The sequence below is a fragment of the Telmatherina bonti genome (assembly GCF_933228915.1).
Source record: "Telmatherina bonti genome assembly, chromosome: 5".
Lineage (NCBI taxonomy): Eukaryota > Metazoa > Chordata > Actinopteri > Atheriniformes > Telmatherinidae > Telmatherina > Telmatherina bonti.
In genome coordinates this window covers 14,964,562-14,985,676 of record NC_136623.1, presented here as the reverse complement: position 1 = coordinate 14,985,676, position 21,115 = coordinate 14,964,562, and the positions used below count along the sequence as shown (strand labels likewise).

At 38.1% G+C, this 21,115-nt stretch overlaps 1 protein-coding gene across 1 annotated transcript in view; it reads right to left on the bottom strand.

Annotated features, from left to right (window-relative positions):
- LOC306756299 (mannosyl-oligosaccharide 1,2-alpha-mannosidase IA) overlaps positions 1–21,115 on the bottom strand; it is a gene marked incomplete at both ends in the record, with an annotated part of 194,272 nt that overhangs the window by 82,723 nt on the left and 90,434 nt on the right. The window contains one exon of the mRNA XM_079241025.1: positions 19,106–19,202. Within this exon, the coding sequence (XP_079097151.1) occupies positions 19,106–19,202 (97 nt within the window). The remainder of the gene's footprint in view (positions 1–19,105; positions 19,203–21,115) is intronic.

Sequence of the window (21,115 nt, the reverse complement as noted above, 5' to 3'; positions counted from 1 at the left end):
GTTTCTTTGTCCTGTGAATACAAGTGCATTGTCACCATGGTTACAAAAACATGCATTTAAATCTGCTGCTTTGCATTTTCAGAGATGAAATACACGGACTAAATAACACTAATAAAATCTATGTGCAACTGCTACAAGAAATGAACCATATGGACAAACTAATAGGTATCCAGTCATGATTTCTTCCCATCAGCCCTCTTCACTTTCCCCCTCAGTGTCTCAATTTTCTCCATCATGCTAATCTCCCAGTCACGCTGCCCTGCAGATGAGTTTGCATCTGCTGATGTTTTGTGCTTTCTAGAGCAAGACAGAGGAAGGGACAGAGAATTGATACATCAAGGGATATTAGAGCCAGAGTCAAAATAAATTAGTTCAATTATGAAGCCTGCAGAGGAGGAGATGGCAGAGCCAGAGGCTGCAACCAGAATCATGGCCATCAGTAGCTCTTCGGCTCAGAGCATGTATTGTTCAGTGGATGCACATGCACTAAGAAAAAAGACAATACACAACAAAGGAGGGAATAAAAAACCTCACTAAAACTAAAGTTTCTTTTCAATAGTGAAAAAAATATAGTCAAGACACAAACTGTGTGAACCACCCCATGATCTTATGATGGCTTTTTGTTATTCAAGTTTGTTGTGGTTTGTAAAGACAAAAGTGTTACGACCCAGCGGTCTAGGGGTAAGAGCCGCAACATAAAACAAATGAGCCAGACCAAAAAGTGTATTGGGAAACTTTATTGTCCCACAGAAAAATAAAAAGGAATCAATACAGGCCCAATTGGAAGGGCAACAAAATACTAGAACAGTAATTTTACCCAAACACAATCAAACACCTTTAACCCAGGCCATTAAACACTCAAAAACAGCAAAGATCCAAGACTACACAAAAGCCAACAAAACTACAGACCAGGCCTTAAAGGCTCTTTAAAACCAACCACCAAAATACCCAGTCTCAAAGGGGGCAAGCTGCAACCACCACACAGCTGCCCCAGAATGAAGAACTTGGCGCTCTTTTATCCTGGATAGGAGAGGTGTCGAATCCTCATTGGAGCAGGGGTCAGCCACTCAGAGATGCCGACGAGACCAGATGATATGGAGGATCCAATCCAAGCCAGAGGGAGGCCAGATGGTTTCCAGGCTGAATGAAAATTGGTTGATGGGCAATTGGGGGCAGCTGTAACAAAAAGACTATGATCTGCTTCTGAGGTTCATCGGTTGTCCTTTCTTTCTGCAACCAACAGCTACACTCCCATTTCAAACAATCTCTTTTTTGTAATAAAACCCTTTTATGTCCAGGTGACCAGCTTTGTGAACCGTTTACTGAACTGACAGCTTTGTCAGGCTGATTTCAGTCATTTAAAAAAAAAAAAAAAAAAAAGTCTAACTTGTTGACAATAGGACAGCGTGAACATGAACTAACCATTGGAAGCACTGGACCTTCCAACAATAAAATTACCTGAAACAGCCAAGCTTACCAACAGCTTGTTAAAAGACGTAACTACATTTTGTAGTGATACAGTCAGTGGGCCGACTAATCTAAAAGACCATCATCTCAGAAGTGGAGCAATTCAAAGTGGAGTAGCTGGCTAGTGAGGAAGAAGTAACCAGTGAGAGGCAACAGTGAGATTTAAATGGGTCAGATTGTTATAAATAATCTTTTTTAAAACCTAATTATAAAATAAAATCATTAAAGGTCTTAAAGTAGCAGGTGTTGTGTTTAGTTGTGTGTTTTACTCGCAGCTTGTTCGGCAGCATTTCCCAAACTGGTTGACTTGAAGGTGCAGTATGTAAATAAATCAAAGGTGAATGACAGAAAAATCTCATATATAATGAAAAACTGCTTTTTGTAAATGTCTAATCACTTTATTAAAATGAATTTTAGACCGTTATTCTCCTAAAATTACCCATTTATACCTATGTGCTGCATATCTTTAAATATTGCAGCTGCCATATTTACTACAGTGTCTCTGAATGGAACAAAAACCCGACAAGGTTTAAAACTGTAGTTCTGACTTTGTTCGATAGGTGCTGGACCACCATTTGGCATCAGCAATGCCTAACAAAAACAATAGAAGATCCTATACATGTCCACAAATTTGAAATAGTTACCTGTAAAACTGATTGTCACACCTGAGGCCACTGGATTCCCTTATTGATTAAAACATGTTTTATGTGGAAGATTTTTGGCCACTGACAGCCACCTTACATTCACACCTTGCTTCCTATTTGATGTCAGTATTGCTTACACTCTACCTTTAACAATGTCTTGCATACTGTACAGCCATTGTTGCTTCCTGTGCCGTTGTTTATTCCTAAAGTAGAACTTTTGCTCAAAAGGAAAACGTTCATTAGTTGGCACTTCTGGGGAAATTTTTCATGTCTGAAAGGCACAGTTTCTGTCACTGGCAAAAAACATCAAGCTGTCACTTTTCCCTATAGGTTTTTCTTTTTCTTTGCAACATGTTATAAAATCTCAACTCTTAGTGGGTTTTTTGTCTCTTGCTAATGTCTTTTTCCAGCTAGAAGAAACCATGTAAACAAAAGCTCACTAGACAATAAAATCTGGCAGCAATATGTAGAGAAGCAGAGTTTCACAGATGCTTGGAATTAGGTCTAAATCTGGCATGATTGGCTTTCACAAGGATTATTAATAAAGTGTAAAAGTGAGGGGACTAAGTAGCCCATCAGCACAGTCTAACACAGTTTAATCTAATCACAAACAAACACAGGATGCACACTGTCCAGACACGATTAGCAAGGCTCCAGACTTCAAGCTGCATACACGTCAATCTAATTGCAACGATTTAATTTGCCACAGTGGAAGAGTGTGTCAGCGCAACAGCCCTGACTGATATGACAGCCGCTGGGATGAGATTACACACCGCATACAGCGTTATCGAACTACATTTCTCTGCCTTTTCCAAAAAGCCTGTTTTGGATTGATCAACAGACAGCAACACAGTAGGAGGGAGGGGATCATGCAACTGATGCTCTGTCAACCCATAAAAACCTGTCTGGAGATGCCACATTAAAGCTTGAGGCTTACATTATCAGCCAGTGGTGATGTCATGCTACATGCAAGACATATACAAAACAAATGAATGGTTTAAAAAAAAGGAAAATAAATCACAAATATTCTCAGTAGCAAAGGTCTGAGCTTCGGTGTTTAACTTTGATACAAGTCTAATTTACAAGCATAATCTGATTTCTTCTATATAAAGCATGGAAATGCTTCCAATCGTGTACAGCATACTTTATCTCATCTGAATGGATTTTTCCAGGTCACTAGCTGTGCACTGAAAAATGCACAACCCAGCCCATTTAGGAGAGGTGTAATAACCTGTTGACAAAGAGCACCCGTCAACAGGACAAATTAAACCAGCCAGCTTAAAAGAGCAACCGCTCTGCTTCATTTGCACAGTGCTCCACCAGCTAATAGTAAAGGAAGAAGCAGGGAGCATATGCATCTATTCCTCATCTTTAAATGTATGTACCGCCAGCAAGGAACAAATACTCATATTTGGAGATTAATGACACTGTGATCATTAAAAAAAAAAACAATCATTACCTCAAGTAAAAACATGAGCTGTTGGACATTATTGATCTATCTGATCTAATTGCCGAACATTGACCCTGAACATTGCTGCTTTTTGCCAACATGGAATTTCCCCAAGAGGAAACCCAGATTTTATAACCAACTTTTCCAAGGGCAATGCGAGTTGAAACACTTGTCCACATTCCTCAGTATCAGATTCTCCGTCATTGCTTCACCTTCTGTGTCACCCCTTTCTGGTCCCAGACTGCCAAAGGCTGTTAACAACATCTAACCACCTCCAACTCCCACCACCGCCTCGACTCGAGGGTTCAATCTGAAAGTTCTTCCAGCCCTATAGCAGCGAGCTACACCATCTGAGGAAAAAGAATCTCCTATTTTACTTATTCTGCTACGTACTTCCTCCCCGTTTCCCCTCTACCATAAAGAGTTACCGAGCCAGGGTGAGATTTGTGGTGGACACCTACCAGCGGGACAAAGAACTGTGTGTTACTCAGTCCCAGATTCAGGATGATAAAAACAGGAAGTATAAGAGTGTGTGTAAGATCAAGAAGCACAAGAGGATACAGAGATCAATATTTTGTACGAGCTGGCACTAATGCTTCAAAGTATGATGTTCACTGTGTCTGTGAGGGTGCGAGACAGCAGGATTGAAGAGAAGGTACACAAGTGTGTACCTTCCATTAAACACAACAAAGTGAGTTAAAAAGCAGAAAAAAACACTGAGAAGTTGGGGAAATAAGGAAGTTATTTCAGAACGAGAAGAGGTCACAACATTTGCAATGGACTTAATATATGGTGAGAAATGAAAAGTCAGGCAGACAAAATGACTCACATGTCTAAGCAGGAAGACTTATTGCGTGAGTTCGCCAAAAATCCAGGTCAAGAATCACGCCGGGATGCAATGAGGCACAGCTAAAAAAAGCTCTGTATATTTATAGTTTCTAAAATAAGTGAATGAAGCAAAATCTGTTCCCTAATACCGCTGTAAGCTTAAGAGCTTGGCAAGGAAGGATTGTGATTAAAAACCACCAAACACTGATTACTACACACCAAACCGCATGACTCCAGTCGCAGAGACGCCGCAAGTCACTCCAGATTTACGTTATCTCAGAATGATCAGTGATCCCTGATGATATAAAAACAGAGTTTAAGGATCCATATCACAAGCCAAGAAGGGATAACATGACAAGTTTGGGGCTACATCTGGATACAGAAAATTTGACCTTCCCCTTGAATTCATCTGAGATTGAATCATTACAGTAGCACAGAGTACAATCCCTTCTAATCCTCCTGCTTCGTCATACATTTTGCAACTGGTTTTTCCATCATCTTGACTATAATCCCTGCACAGAGGCTTGATGATGCACTCATGCCCACTGAGGAGAACTTGTTTTAATCCGAGAAGGGAAGAGCCGAGTTTGGCGGCTGTGATTGTGAAAGATGACTTTGCTTTCATGTGCTCCGTTCTGTTCTGCCACAGAGGGGATTTAACAGGTGACGCAGACAATCTAATCAATATTTCCATTAGATGACGTGGCCAGAATGGAAAAAAAAAAACCCACTGAGGTTTACAAATAAATAAAAGTTCATGAAGCAACTTTGCATTTTTTTTAGCTGCTTTTTTTTTTACCGTCTTATTTCTTTGAGCTTTTTGATCGTCGGTGACTTTTTACCTTTATCAACCCCCCCCTCATGATCTTCACACAGTCTAGGTTTTATTAGCACTTGGTGTGAGAGAAGCACTGAGCCCACTTTTGCAGTGCTGTGATCACTGATCTGCAGGCAGTTGTCATGGCTTCAGTGCCAGCTGATGCATATCAAGCGAAGACCTTCGTTACATGCAGTGAGATGAAACCTGCTCTGACAAGAGGTTCGCCTACAGAGTACATTATCAGACACTTGCTGTCAACTTTCTCATCTCCCCACAGATTAAAGGCTCCAGCAGGCAATAGTAGTAGTAAGGGCAATTTACACCCCCCCCCTTTATTCTTTCACGTTTTTTTTTTCAAGTTTTATCTGGTTTGCAATAAAGACATTTTTTCTAAAGACTTAAATAGCGAAAATATGAAACTTTTTTTTAAATCACTATTGTTATTTTTCCAGATACAGCCACATATATATATATATATATATATATATATATATATATATATATATATATATAAGTACAATACTGTGATGGACTGGCGACCTGTCCAATTATTGGGTCCTGCTTCTCACCCAATAATTGCGGGGATAGACTCCACATTCCTCATGACCCTTAATTGCACTAAGGGGTTAAGAAAATGGATGGATGGATAAATACAGTGAGTTTCAATTAAAGTCATACTGAAAATTAAATTGGTCAATTTAGCCAATTAGTTGACTTATAACCCAGTGTTTCAAATGGTAGGTAATAAGGTTTCAATAGAGAAGTTCAAAGAAACTAGTACAAAAAAAAAAAAAAAAAAAAAGCAAGTTGAATGGATGATCTGCTGTTTGTAAAAGATCATTTGTTACATGGATCACAACAACCAGCCCGATCCCCTGGTGACAGATTCAACTGCAGCCAGATGAAAAAGAAAAGTCTTTCTCACCATAATAGACAAATAAAGTTTGTTATACACTGGAAATACATCTGTCACATAATTCTGAATTCCAAATGGCCTTAGATTCCATATACTGCCATCCTTGAAATATGAGAAGTTTAATTTAGATGAAAAAAAAATCAATGCAAATATTCTCTTTGTATAAGATTATTATATTGAAAATACAAAGTGATGCAAAATTTTCAATACTACAACACTACAGCCGTGCATTCAGTTACAACCCTTTCCATTTATACATTACTCTCTCTTGGAAAAAAGGCTCATTTGCTTCTCAGAACACAAAGTTAAATGTTGCATCATTTAGTTTCTGCTATTTCCATTTTTTAAAAATCATACTGGATCCCAGCTAAAGCATCAACAAGGCTAACCAGCTATTCCTTAGTTCCCAGTTCTATTGAACCAAAAGTAAACCTATCCTTACATTTTCTGACCAGTACAGGCAATGCCAGGGCCTGCAGGGAAGAATTGGAGATGCTGCAGACCTCACATTTGCAGAAATGTATATGCATAAACAGTTAGTATCTTAATATTGGCAGAATACAAAGTGAAGCAGCCCACTGTTTGTAGATTGTCAACAAAGATTTTGATTTCCTTAATCTTGACAGAAGTCATTTAAGTTGTGATGAAACCAGATATTTGTAACATTTTCCTTGATCTGTTTGTTAGCACAAGTTGGAGTTGGTGTTTTTGTTTTAATACATTCACATTAAAAATGTTTTAACAGCTTCTCATCAATGCATCACACTTAAAGCAACACTACCACATTTGTGCTTTGCCAGAGGACTGCAGATTGGCTAACTAAATAGGGCAGCGCATCAAATGAATCATTAAAATTAAAAATGTACATTGTCCATTGTCACACACATTCCCAGACTTGCACAAACACATCAGACAATGTGGGGTTCCTTCGATTGCCAAAGGAAACTGTAACATCTGGTCTGGGGATGCCGGGATCAAACCGCAAACCTTTCAGTTGAGACACAACTGCTCTTCTTCCACTGTCACATCCTCAGACAGTAGATATTTAACCAGTATTGTTCGTCAGCCATTGTGTAAATCAGCAAGAGAAATTCCTCATTTCCATTTAAATCGGTGAGTTTAGTTCTTATTGATAAAATCATCACTTACCAAAAAATCCAACACCGACCACACGTCTTTGTTATATATGAGCTTCAGTGGAGCTCCATGAGATGCAAATACGTGCCAATCTGCTTTTTCCGGAAAGCTTTTAAATAGCAAGTGTCATGAATAAAGCCTGGCGTGTAGCCAAGAAAAAAAGGAAAGAGTGACTTTATTTACACTTATGTCCAGTTTACAAACATTTCAATTAATTTTTAGCTTAGCATTTAGCTGATTTTTTTTTTTTTAAATTTTAATTTATTTAATCTCTTCTTTTTCACACATTTTTATGAAGTCCTTTATATGTATTTTATTATTGTTGCTCTTATTTTTTCTTCTCGTTTCTTCAGGTTATTTAACTTTTGTTTTAACTCCAGTGTTTTTATCGTGAAGATCCTCCACGCTGTGTGTATCTGCCCTTTTGAGTGTGTCAGACTGTGTAAAAGAACATAAGACTGCTTTTAAATTCTCTGTAATTATGTTTTGTGTGTGAAGGTTTGCTTTATTTGTGTTGCCTCTGGCATGAAAAGAAACAGTTTGTTTTGATTTGATTTATACGTTAAAAAAAAAAAAAAGGTTTATGTCAAAAATCTATTCTGCAAACATTTCTTGATATATTAAGTACCATATATAACCAATTCATTTCCTCATGGTCCTGTTTATTACCACAACAATGAAATTGTAAATGGATGCTTTCTCTGAGAAGGGACAAAGGCCCCGGATCCTGGTTTGTCACTTGGCACTGGTCGCTATGGAGACAGATGATTGCATCTTGATGAAGCCCACTGGAGATAGAAATGGAAAGTCGGTGGGTAGTCATAACCGCCACTTTGCACGTGACTGTAATATGACAGGTGGAGATAGGCACCATTTGCAAAGCCCTTCGTTCACCCTTAATGACAAGGGAGGCGGCCACTCCCTCCTCCCACCCTTGCTAACCTTCACAATGCCCTCTCCATGAATGGGAGCAAGACTCACTGGAAGGTAATTGCAAAGGAGGGAAAACCTGTCTGCTCTGCCTAATATGTGGGTGGAGAAGAGAGCGAGCAACTGTTAGTGGAGGGGGTTGCCAGCTGAGTGCTTTAATAAAAAATGTTCCTTATATAAGAAAAAAAAACAGGAGGAACTAGATATGTATGACTTCCAGAAGACTGAGGCTGAAGCTGTCCTAACAGTATTAAAAATGTTTTTACATATGCGTGCATGAGTCCCTCATGAGTCCCGTTAAAGCAGCTCTGCCTTCACAAATGTTTCCTCAGAAACTACCCTGCCCACTGTAGGTTTTATTGATAACGGTAAAAGACAGTGAATATGGGTGAAATTCCTATATCCACTTTGAGGGGATTCAAAGACCCTAAAGACCCCCAATTGCTCCATAAAATATTTATTTCACCTTTTTGCTGCACCTCCAGTCAGTAAGACTGAATAATAAATACCATGAGCTTCTTTATTTGCACCATTAGTCCAAACTGAATCAATTTACCAAACTTTCTCCTTCTTCGTCATCCGTTCTCCACCATGTAAGAACCTCCAGCAGCATTTGACATCATCTTAAAAGCTTTTGGGATTTCCTAACATACAGCTCTGGTTTTAAATGGTCCCCATTCATCCCATGAAAAAAAGGTGAAAGGTTCAGTCTGTGTCATTCGAAGCATCTCATTTCTAATACCAGCACCACTCTCAGCAAAACCCAGTGACCTCCTGCTCTTTAATTGCACCTCTCGGGATGAAGTGCGACAAAAGGAAGAAAAAAAACAAAACAAACTAGGGCAAATGTGGATGATGGAACACAATTTTTTTTAAAAAAGGATTAAATAATCATAAAATAAAAGCAGACAAACAGAAATCCATTTCTCCATGCGTAAAAAGAGGTCTTAACTCCTTCATTTGTTGCAGATGGGGTTAGAGCTGGGTTGCAATTGTGAGTAACAGCATGTGGCCAATCTCCTTAACAGCCATGGGACATCTATTGTTCATGAAAAATCTCTGAAGAGGGGAGGGGCAGCTGCGACACATAGTGCAATGTTCTCTCTTTTTCAGCACAATCACAAGTCTCGTCCTCAGCATCTGCTGGACGATGGCTTTGGCTTGGCATTTGATGTGCCGCGTACTTCGCTTAGTGACCCACATAAACAGGCACGGGGGTAATGACATCGTTCACAGAGGGATGAGCATTTCTTCAATCCTCCAGTTAGGCTGCGGGATTGGATGGATTCACACTTCCAAGCAAAACGAGAATGTTATCTTTGCACACGAGAACTCCAATAAGACGGGCGGTTTTAGAAGAAGATGCTCTAAAGCAAAAATAACGTGTGCATTTGTGCATTACTGAAATTATACTGATGACCAATAAGTATATATTTAATTAATTACAATACTGCAGAGCATGCAACAGAACTTTTTTTCCTAATACACACACAAAGATTCTTTTTCTTTAAAGAAAAACTAAAAGTAAAGCTATTTACTAATACATCAAACAACGTACGTGCCGGTAAGAAAGCTTGACTGTTTTGAACTAAATGTGGGAATTATTTTGTTTATCTTCAGTGCTGTGAAACAACAAAAAATCTGACTGAAGAGTTCAGAATTTTTGAGCCACTTTAGGAGGACCTTAACACGAAACCTTACAAAAGATTAGCACAGCAAACCAACTAACACCCCTCCTCCTCCAGCTCTTCACTGAAGCCAAAAGAGAAAATAAAACACGTCTAAGGTTTCAAGGGCATTAGATGGATTGGGTGAGTTCACTTAGCGACCATACTCAAGCCTTTTCCCAGGCTGGTAACAAAGACAGAGGAAGAAAAACACGCACTGGACAAGGTCCAAAAGCCGCCTCTTCGTGATCAGCTTTGTTTTCACATCAGAGGAGGCAGCCCTGCTTCTCTGCAACACAGTAATAAATGATTAATAACAAACAAGCTGTCTGCTCTGATCTGTTTCCAACTGTCTGCAGTTTTTGCAAATCTCAAAAGCTTCTCAGGCTACGTCTACGCTAATATGGTTTCATTTTAAAGATTCATAACTTTGCATCCACACCACTCCTGTTTTCAGGACATTTAAAGCTCCTCCAGTTCCTCTCAGTCCTCTTTTCCTCCATTGTATTCACCACATTCCTGCTCATTTCACCAGCATGGACAAAGCCCATGTATGAGATGGCTCATTTCATATATCGCTCTGAAAATGTGTGAAAACCACACATAATCGCTTTTGTGGCTCAAAAGCCAATTTAAAATGAGTACATTTATGAATCATGCCAAAAGGTAAAAATAAAATAAGCTAAAACCAAAGCATATAATCTAAGTATTAATTATATCACTTGTTTAACAATGATTTCGACCACAGGGAAAAACAGCCAAAAAAGAAAGGATGAGTTTTGCTTGGCTTTGCATATTTTCATTGGTTGAGCCTGAAGTGGTGGTTTAAGGACTCAAATCAGCATCTTCTCTTGGCAAACTGTAAGTATGCAGAACTTTAACGTACTATATATTAAGCTGCTGAGGATGAAGCCCTCTTTGTGTTTAACATCATTTAATTCACGGCTAAAGGCTTACTGTCGTCTGGCTCGGAGATAAATTGGAAATATAGAACCATGGCTGCTTCAGTTAATGCCCTCCGCCATAAAAATGGAGCAGGAGAAATCTGGAGGCCAAATATTGAAAATAAGTCACTGCTGAGAGATTTCGCTTGCAAGCATTGAACAAGAGTCCCAAAATGACCCGGCATTAATTTCACACTTTTTTTTTTTTTTTTTATAAATCAGTTATAAGAACTCATGGGAGGCAAGTCTTCCTCGACAGCCTGCAGACTAAAATATCTCATGTCATATCATATCATATATTGCTGCTCCGAGCCATCTGACTTCTCCTCGAAAGAAAGACTTCGCTCACTCTGTATCTTTTGTGTGCCCACCATCGCTAGATTAACTGATCCATAACCGCAAAAGGCCATCTATGTTGATTTTTTTTCTTTAAAATCTTCATCAATTAGACACTAGCTGTTGAACACATAGTCAAATGTTTTCCCTCTCTCTACCAATGATTGAGACCAAACAGAGCTGACAAAGGAAAGTCAATACTGACTCAGTAAAGGGACAAGAAGGAAAAGAAAAGAGAATTTAAGTACTTAATGAATAAAATCAAGTGTTGTGATCAAAATATACTTTTTTTTTTATGTCTAAATTAAGTTCATTTACTTTTTCACTAAAGTAGGATTTTTAGTGCGGATGTTTAATCTTCCAAGTATGAACTTAAATACTTTTTTTTTGTTCTAAATATCAACCTACAGGTTAAGGTCATATATAGTTATATTAAAGGGGTGGGCAGCTCTGGTCCTCAAGGGCTGCACATGTAGGGAGTTTCCCTGCTGCAACGCACTTTACTTAAAGCAATGCATAATTAGCCAACTTATGTAGATTTTGATGTAAAGCTCTACACGAGTCGGCTAATCAAGTCTGATGTGTGTCAGGTGTGTTGCAGCAGGAAAACTCTGAACATATGCAGGACAGCAACTCTCGAAGACCAGAGTTGCCCACTAGTGTGCTACAATCACGTTTCAATCCTATTTCTAAATTACTAGTTACATTCAGTCATCAGACTTAAAATCCTCATCATCGCATGCTATTTGCCAACTCAGAAACACAGCCAGAGGCTTTACAACTCTACCAGTAATGTCATTAATGTTCAGTAAATACAGTTTTGATTTTATTGTTCGTTTTATTTTTGAATAGCTTTAACAAGTTTTTCACCCATGTTGATTAAAGCGCCCAGTATCAAAATATAATGTGTTGGATATTTCACACTGAAAATTCAGGTCGTTTCTAGGTTCATAAATATGCTAAAAGAATTTGGTTTTCTATCAGCACCTCTTAGACTCTAACCAGCAGGTCATCAAACTGACCCAAGATTCGCGCCAGTCGAAGAGAAGACTGCTGATCGTATCAGTGTCAAAACTCAGTAACGATTCTTTAAGTTATTAACATGTAAATCATCAAGAAATAAACTTTGTGTACATGAGAGTAGAAACAATTCCCTGCATGAGAACAGAGTTAACCACATTCTCTCACCGCGAGCCTCCCTGAACAAGGAAAACTGCAAGGTGTGTGAATTATCTTAAATAAAAGAATAAATCTTCCAGCAGACAGGTCAGCATGTCAATAACACATTAAACTGAGCTTTAACTACCTGTTCAGCAGCATTCAGGCTGCAGCGTGGAGCAGTGGTTCTGTTCAGGCTCTACGAGCAGGGCTGTGAAACCCACTGCGCTGTGACACTGAGTGAATGTCATATTTGACCGAAATTATCTCTGAAGCTGGAAGCAAAGTAAATGTCACCATTCAGACTAAATTAAACTGATCTTTCTTCTTTTCAAATGCTCCAGGAAATTTAATATGAACCTTACGTGGGGTACAGTATCTGGAGCAATCACAGGGCAGCTTGAGGCACTGCAGGACCAGCAGCAGCTGCTGGATATTTAATCAACTGGCAAACCAGTAATACTGCTAAAAAAAAAAACTAAAAAAAAAAACAAGCGTTTATCACCAAATCTTAACAATAGACTTACTAATGAAAAAAAAACTCTTCTCTGAAGGGAAAATAGTTTTAAGTTTTCTGAAATTTCTGTACTTTCACTGTGTGAGAACTCCCACGCATTCTCACAGACATGATTGCTAAAAGTACTCCACACTGTGTTTTTTTTTTTTTTTAATTGCCTTGAGCAAAAAAAAACATTTTAATAAGTCATAAAAGCATACTTTATTTGAAATGGCACAAGTAAAATGAGAGAAAAAGAGAAGTGGTAGCCTTAGTTCAGAGAGAGATGCTTTTAGCCTTGAGGGTTATGACAAAGGAAAGAAGGGTGGGATTATGTTAAAAATAGAAAGAGATGTGGGGCTGGAAGAAAGACTTAGAGGCAGATTACAGTAAAAGAGAAACTGTGACAAAGACAGGAGTTGTGGAGTGAAACAGCTGTGGTCTGGGTTGTACATTTCATGAGTGTCGAGCAGCAGAACTTCCAGTAACTTTCAGCGTAATGACGAGCTTCTGACAATGACCCCATGCGTACAGTAGATCCAATCTCGCAGCATCTCTGTCTGCTCTTGGGATTAAATTAAAGAACACGGGATCCAATTTCATACCTGACTTCCCGCACCGCCTGTCACAATGTGACATTTACTCATGAAAGAGATGCCCTTTCTCTATTCCTCTTGGTACTCATAGATAATAGCCCGTGTTGCAAACCAAAGAGCAAAAACGAAGCTGGTTTCTAACAGACAGAGAATATATTTTCTTAGGGGATCAACCAAATTCATTCGAAGGAAGTCATTCTCCTCCCCCAATACTAAGAGAATGAGCCATTTCTCAACGGTGCTGCGGGAAATAAATAGCTTATTTTATTCCAGCTTTTACCGTTTGCATATCGATTGGATCTGCATTAAAGTGTGCTGCTTAGCAGCTGGCTGTGCTGCGCTGATAAAAATGGCAATTAGCTTCAAGACGTTCAGGATTTTTCTTCATTATGAGAAACCTTTCACCCTTTAAGCATAATTACTTAAGCAGTGTGAATTGAAAATAATAGGTGTTATTAAAAAGATAAGAAAAATGACATATTTTTGCTACGAACAGATTTATAACATGTACAAGTACAAAAGCATCTGACAAGATGCAAAAGCAACCAAGCAACGCCATTCTCTGCAGTAATAGGTGACATGGTTTAATACTGTCTAAAGGATTAATTCTAATATTTGCACTGATTAATGCGACACCAACCATTTCTGAAGGTTTTCTTATCTACAAAATATTGAGCTAACTGTTCAATTTGAAGAGTTATGAACCATAACTTAACCATCCATCCCTTTTTTTTTTTTTTTTTAAACACAATCAATGCAAGCAAAGCAGAATGGGGACTGGATATCTATCCCACCTGCTGACAGGTAATGGGAAGGGTACGCTCTGGACAGGTCTTAAGTCAATCACAAGGCCAACACAGAAAAACAGCCACTCACACTCACTCTTGGGGAGAATATCAACACACCAATTAACTTAGCATACATGCTTTTGGACTGAAGAACCAGAAAACATAACCCAAGCTTCAAACCAGGACCTTTCTTATTATAGGTGATGTGCCCACCATCATGCAGCTCCTTAAATGAACCAATAAGAAAATAAGCTACTTTGAAAAGAATTTTGTTTAAAATATTGGCTAAATACTTAAATGGTTTATTAACTCACCGACTGCCAGCTACTGCTGTAGCACAGAACTACAGATCTGGAGGGCCGATTTGTCAGAGTGCGTGCGTCGGGACGTTTTCGGGGTGTTCAACACGTTGGGTGCACGTCTGAGCATGGGCTTTATAGATGTTTTGACACATGTAGCCAGCTAAATCGACTTTCCATATGCAGAAACTGCATTAAAACATCTTGACATCTTTTGGCGTCTTTATCAGTGAACATTTGGATTCGAAAAGACGTCAAAAGATGTGTTTGGCAGCCAATGAGTTAAAAACAAAACAATGAAACTCTGCAATTTTATCAGTAATTGGACTGATGATTTGATTATTGAACACTTGCATGGTGAGCATGGTGATCCATCCATTCATCCATTTTCTTAGTCGCTTAGAGCTTACCCTAGCAATCATTGGGCGAGAGGCAGGGTACCCTGGTCAAGTCACCAGTCCTTCAGAGGGGATCTAATCTTTAAAAGAAGTAGTAATGTAGTAATATTGCTTAGAAATGTACATGTTTTCACATTAAATTACCTTTACCTGTAGGATGTACAATCTTTTTTTTTTTTTTAACCATGTCATAAGTTAAAGATTTTTGGGTCATCTTGAGGAGTTTAGTCAACTCCCGACATTCAGTTTTTGGAAAATAAAGCTATTAGGTAGCAAGTCCAGAGAAATTATTCTAGAAAGGACCAAAGCCAGAGTTTCAAGAACATATAAATGGTGGCCACTTGTTGGTCTATAAATTGCTTTTGTGAACGCGTGTGGAAGATCCTGACAAGAGTATATTAACTTTTTTGTGTGATTACCACATGTTAAACATCCAAGTGAAAATTAAATTGGTAAAATGCTTCCTAAAGATGTGTAAAATCTGTGATACGATGGTGTTGACAGCATGGAAAGCCTGTTGAGTCAACATATGGCTAAATATGCCATTTTTGTTGTTTTTTTCTCCCACTATGATTGCATTCATCCTCTATCAAGATGTCTTAAAGATGCATCTCTAATGCATGCTTGGAACTTTCAGTCTGTGTTGTTTTATATTTATTTAATAAACTTGAATATACTAAATAGAAATGCCGCTGCCTTTAACTTAGAGCATTACAAAGGCTCAAAACGCAGCTTCACACACGGGCAGACAATCTCTCTCTCTACATCTGAAGTATATTCAAGACTGTAAAAACAATTACCTTGAAAGCATATTATGGCCTTACAATGTACACAACATCAACATAGTGCTGTGGCTGTGATTATCAGCCATTAAAATCTGACACGGAAGCTATATATCAAAATCTAAATTACAGTCAGACTGCCGTTAACCTCTTGTGTCAAATGTAAATCCAGCTTTTGTGGATCAAACCAGATAATCAAAAATGTTTCTATTTAATCTGTAAGTACCAGCTATATAGTAACTAATACTGTGTGCTAGCGAAAACATTTTAATGAGCTGACATAAAGGTTCACTGCTTAGAGTCTGCTCTTTGTGACCCGGCAATAAGTCACTGCTTAATGCCGCCTGAACACACACAAATCGCTGTAACTGGCTCCATCATCATCACATCACAATTCAAGTTTCTATTTTGACAACAGCACAGTCCATTAGCTTTCAGTGTCCTTGGCTGTTGTTTATTTATAATGATGCACTACATCAGTAGCGGCATAATTAGATGATGGCTTGTTGTCCCATCTTGACTCCATCTTAAACTTGAAAAATTTAGGAAAACAATCCATCCATCTACGCAACAAAAGAGGCTTTCTGTTGCAATATGTCACACATAACAACAGACATAAGCCAATTTAATTGGTGTTAATTATCAGCAGCAAGTTTATCAATTGGTATCCAATTCTTTGCTCATTTTTATTTCTCTGAACTCTCAGTGACTGATTTTAACTGTGGAAAGAAGTTTTTTCTGCTGCCCAGCATCAAACAAGGGGTTTGGCCTTCACCCCAAATCAGAGTTTGAATTATTTTTTGCACTTTTCTTTAGAAAATAATCCTGGATTGGTTACTTTGAAACATCACCCATCACATGATTCAAGGCTCTGCTTCAAACAGACTCCTCTTCATAGCCTCACAGGAGTGAGAGCACCAAAGGGAACGTATCTTCAAAAGAGTTTGCATCATCTGCTTAATAATCCTGAATCCCTACAGATGAGAGTTAGCGAGACTTCAGGTATGGAAGACACCACCCATCCAAGTCATATTAAGAGCTGATCCGCCTTTTATTAAGGGCTGCATTGTAGGATTTCCCTCAAGCACAGCAGTGAGAGCTGACTGATATGCTCCAGTGAAGAGAACCTGAAGACCCCTCTGGATCGTGCTCCAATTAGAAATTGCCAGATATTGTGACTCCCCTGGCAGGCTGTCAGGTTTCCTGTGCTGAATTAAAGCTGAGGAAGATATTGTGCCAAAAGCTCACAGAGATGCAAACGGAAGACATTTATTACATTTCATAACAGCTGAGAGTTTTAAGTCACGGGAGTCTGAGGCATCGTGTAACTGGTGTACTATGTTTCACCAGGTCTTAATTGTTTAAAGTATTTCGTTGTTAGTCTGTAAGTATGAAGTCTGAGCATAATATTCTGATCCGCCACTTCAGAAAGAGCTGTTAGCAACTATTTTTAGTTAAGATGCAAAGAAGATGCACTTCATTGTCCCCAAAGAGAATTTGTCTTTGACTCGTTTGGTGTTACTTTAACTGTCTTGACAAAATCAATGCACAACAATAAACCGCTGTTGTCTACATACAACCATCTGATGACAAAGCAAAAGTCATAAATGCCTTTTTGAGATACAAAAATATAAAACTTTAAAACTGAAAAAGTCTAAAAACAAGACGATAAAGCATCCCCAAGACAGGTCAGGCTCAATCCATATTTTCATAGAAAACAATTAAAACGATTCAGTCAGTATTTGTAAACTCAATACTCAATCTTGTGTCACATCTGGGGATTCCTCCCCCCCCTCCCCCCCTCATCTTTTAAGGACATGACTTTCAGGTGGTGTTTTTTCCCCATCACTTCTGCAGTTTGCTCAGATCTTGTAGGACAAACTGCACAACACACGTCTCATCAGCAGTGCATTTTAGTCACAAGAAGCTTTATGTCCTTCCTGGACATTTTTCCAAAGGTTTTTTATGCCTTCATTTTCCCTCTGTTTGATTAATGATTCCTTGTATGAAGTTGATAAACTTCTAACAAAAAAAAAAAAAAATGCTTTCTTATAAATGCAGCTTTACCATTACTATATGTGTAGAAAAACCACCATTACATGCTTTTCAATGTTCCAAGATCCAGTAATAAAAGCCAAGGTGATCACGTTTCCCAGTGTCTACTTGTAAACTATGAAACATCATCACTAATCATTGATTGATTGATTGTTGTTAGCATTTTACAGATTTTGGTTTTGAATTTTTATTATGATAGACTTTTTGACATTTTACTTTACTGTACAGTGCTTTAGTAAAACTTGTTTTCAATGTGCTTTATAAACAAAACTCAAGACCCTTCATGCTGAGATGTGCAAAATTTCTGAACAACCACTATTATAATCACCTTGCTGGAGCAAAAACTAATTTTCTGTTTGTTAAACGGACCATATCTAATCTTATTATTTTAATTGTTTTAAAGGTACCAATACAAAAATGGAAAATAATGTGCATTTTTGACAAGCTGCTTGTAAGTACTTAAAAGTTCAAGTTAAAATGGGTACTTTGCCAACTTTTCTTTTGTGCAAACATTTTTTTGCTCTCTTATTCCATAACGCTGCAGCTGTAAGACCAAAATTTCCCCTCGTGGGATTAACAAAGTATATTTTAGTCTGAAAACTGGATAATTCCTTTAGTGAGGTGCCTTGAAAGACACTAAGGCCAGTTAAGTGTTAAGTGGCTTAATAATAAATGAAACAAGTAAATAAATGCCCATTGAGGTCAGAAAACTGAAAAAGCAAATTATTTACAAAGAAAATCTGTACAAGACTGATCAAAATGTCAAAACCCAGAGATTAAAGGACATCTGCCTTTACAGAAAGAATTGTAAACAAATGTGGGCAAACAACACTTTTGTTCACTGTATGATAAAACAATGCCAAACATTTTCTCAACACATAATGAATGATTTCTTTTAAAGGACAAACAATGTGCAGGCTAGTAGGCTTTCTGTCCCTGTTGCTTCTCTCTTAAAATAAACATTTTATGCCCAGGCATGTCAAATGTCTAATTAGAGAAAAATGCAGCCTAGCTCCCAAGTAAAAGAATCAATATTGCTTAGTTATCTTTGTCCTTTGAGGTAAATTAGATTTCAGTTCTGCTTTGAATGAAGCTTGAAGGAAAACTTGCATTTTTCTATATTTCCTTATTGAGCTGCATTAATTTAACTGTCACCAATGCAAAATGGAGAAACCGCTGATTGTTCTTCATTAAAACAGATTTTTTTTTTTGTTTAAATCTTGGTTTAAGGTTTAAAAGCATCATTTGTAATGATTACAATTTCACCCTTTTTAGCTCTAGTTTGTTCTGTTTGAGCATCAAGCCCTTCCCAGCAAAAATGTCAACACATCTTAAGAAGAAACATACTGAATTACCTTTCCGCCTTTTGCCTTCAGTAACATACAGACACTTACCAAACATGTTGCCAATATGCCCATTTTTCGTCAAAGGTCGGAGCTCATTCTTGCCCCAGGCGTACTGTTTGTAGTTGTCCCAGGCAAACTTCATCATCTGCAAAACAAGCAGAGGCCAGACACACGGTCACTGGACAGAAAGCAAGGCATCACACCTCCAAATACCACCATAATTAAATTGGTATCGCTCAAGGCAAAGGGAATGATAGATATTGATCAGGACTGGATAAAGGACAAACACACAATTATAACACATAAACCACCTGCTAAAGAATACGGCTGACATTTCCCCTGCAGGTTCTCCTCTAAATTAAAGATTGACCGGTGCCAGAAGCTGAAAGCCATGCTGCTAGATAAAAACAAACAAACAAACAAAACAAAACATCGATTAAAGACTGAATTGTTGAAAATAAAACCGTCAGATTCGGTTTCGGAAGTTTTCTCAGCTGGAGCAAATATTACAAGTAAAGAAATTAGAGAAAAGTAGAGGCCCAAGCTTAGTGTGGTGTATTTAGTATAAAACCTGTTAACTCGCTCCACTGCCTCCATTGGTTAGCTAACCAGTGAGTGGACAAGTCTATTGCTGGGAGATGATCAGATTATATTTATGGTGTCATATCTGGAATATTAAGACAGCGCTTCTCAAGTTGGGATTTTCTTTTCAGGACATATTTGCTTGTTAGTTTCTCCCATTTTCACCATCTAAAACTACAAATGTTTCACTGCATGTTTTAAGTGATGTTCAAACTTTGAAAATGGCACGCTATTTAATTTGACCTAAGAAGAAACTGAAGGCTGCACATTGGGAAAAGAAAAAAGACACCTAATGATAGTGTGTGTTGTCATGGCTTCCTTCAAAGTGACACCAAGCTCAGCTGTGCTTTAAGTCTTTAAAGTCTTGATTTCTTTCATCATGACCCTGAAACTGAAAAAAAAAAGTGATGAAATTTGATCAATTTGTGTTTTTCTGCACTGACACGTCTCCATTTCTAACAATATGAGCAGAGTTGCTCTATTATTCAGTGAGTAATGTCATTGGCCAACGCAGTGGCCTGATTAAACACAAGATGTTTAATCAAAGAGATGCTGGCATGCACGGACAGTACGCATATAAAATCCAGAATACTTGAGAATAAATCAAAAACTAATTTCAGCTCCAAGTATACTTGATTCAAGAGGTTACAACAATGTTCATCAAATTAAACAGATCGCCACGACAACGGAGAAGAAAGCAGGAAGCATCTGTGCAAAACACAGTGAAACTGAGGCTCATAAGATTTGTTCATTTTCCCCTCACTTCCGAAAACAATGTTCATTGACAATGCACAATATTAGGCTCAAATAAGCCTGAAATACATCAACAACATTCATCACATCCCCTCCAGTTCGAAATCTTTTCTCTCTAAAAGAAAACTCATTACGGACCTCTCAAAGGAAACAACTCATTCTAACAACAACAACAAGCGATCTTTAACTCCAGGAAAACAGCAACCACTGGTCAGGGAGCTAAGATTTCATTACAGATTAATCATGAGCCATTTCATCATTTTCAACCTACAGTGCCAATTTAATCTGCGATTTGGCATTTGTGCTGCACTGCGTACAGTGTTAAATCATTATGTTGTGGAAGACATTCACAGATGAGAAGAAAGTGTAAAGCCTGCATTCATGTCATCACTGCCACTTTGTTTTTCTTTTTTTCTCATTTTGATTAACTGGCTTAAAATATGACATAGCAGTATATCAGCTGTAATTGTACCATTTTATACAAATAAAATGGAATACGCGAGCAGCAATATGCATCCTTTGCATAAAAAACACAGCATCTTTAAAAGGAACAGGAGTAATGAATCTTACAGTCTTACAGATGGAATATGTTCACAGAGTGATGAAAGATAAGAAAAGACCAGTGCCAGCCTCTGTAATCCGACAGAACACACTGCCTCAAAGAAAGAAAACCAGTCAAACGTGTCGGGTTTTATATGAAATGACATCACATTTTATAATACC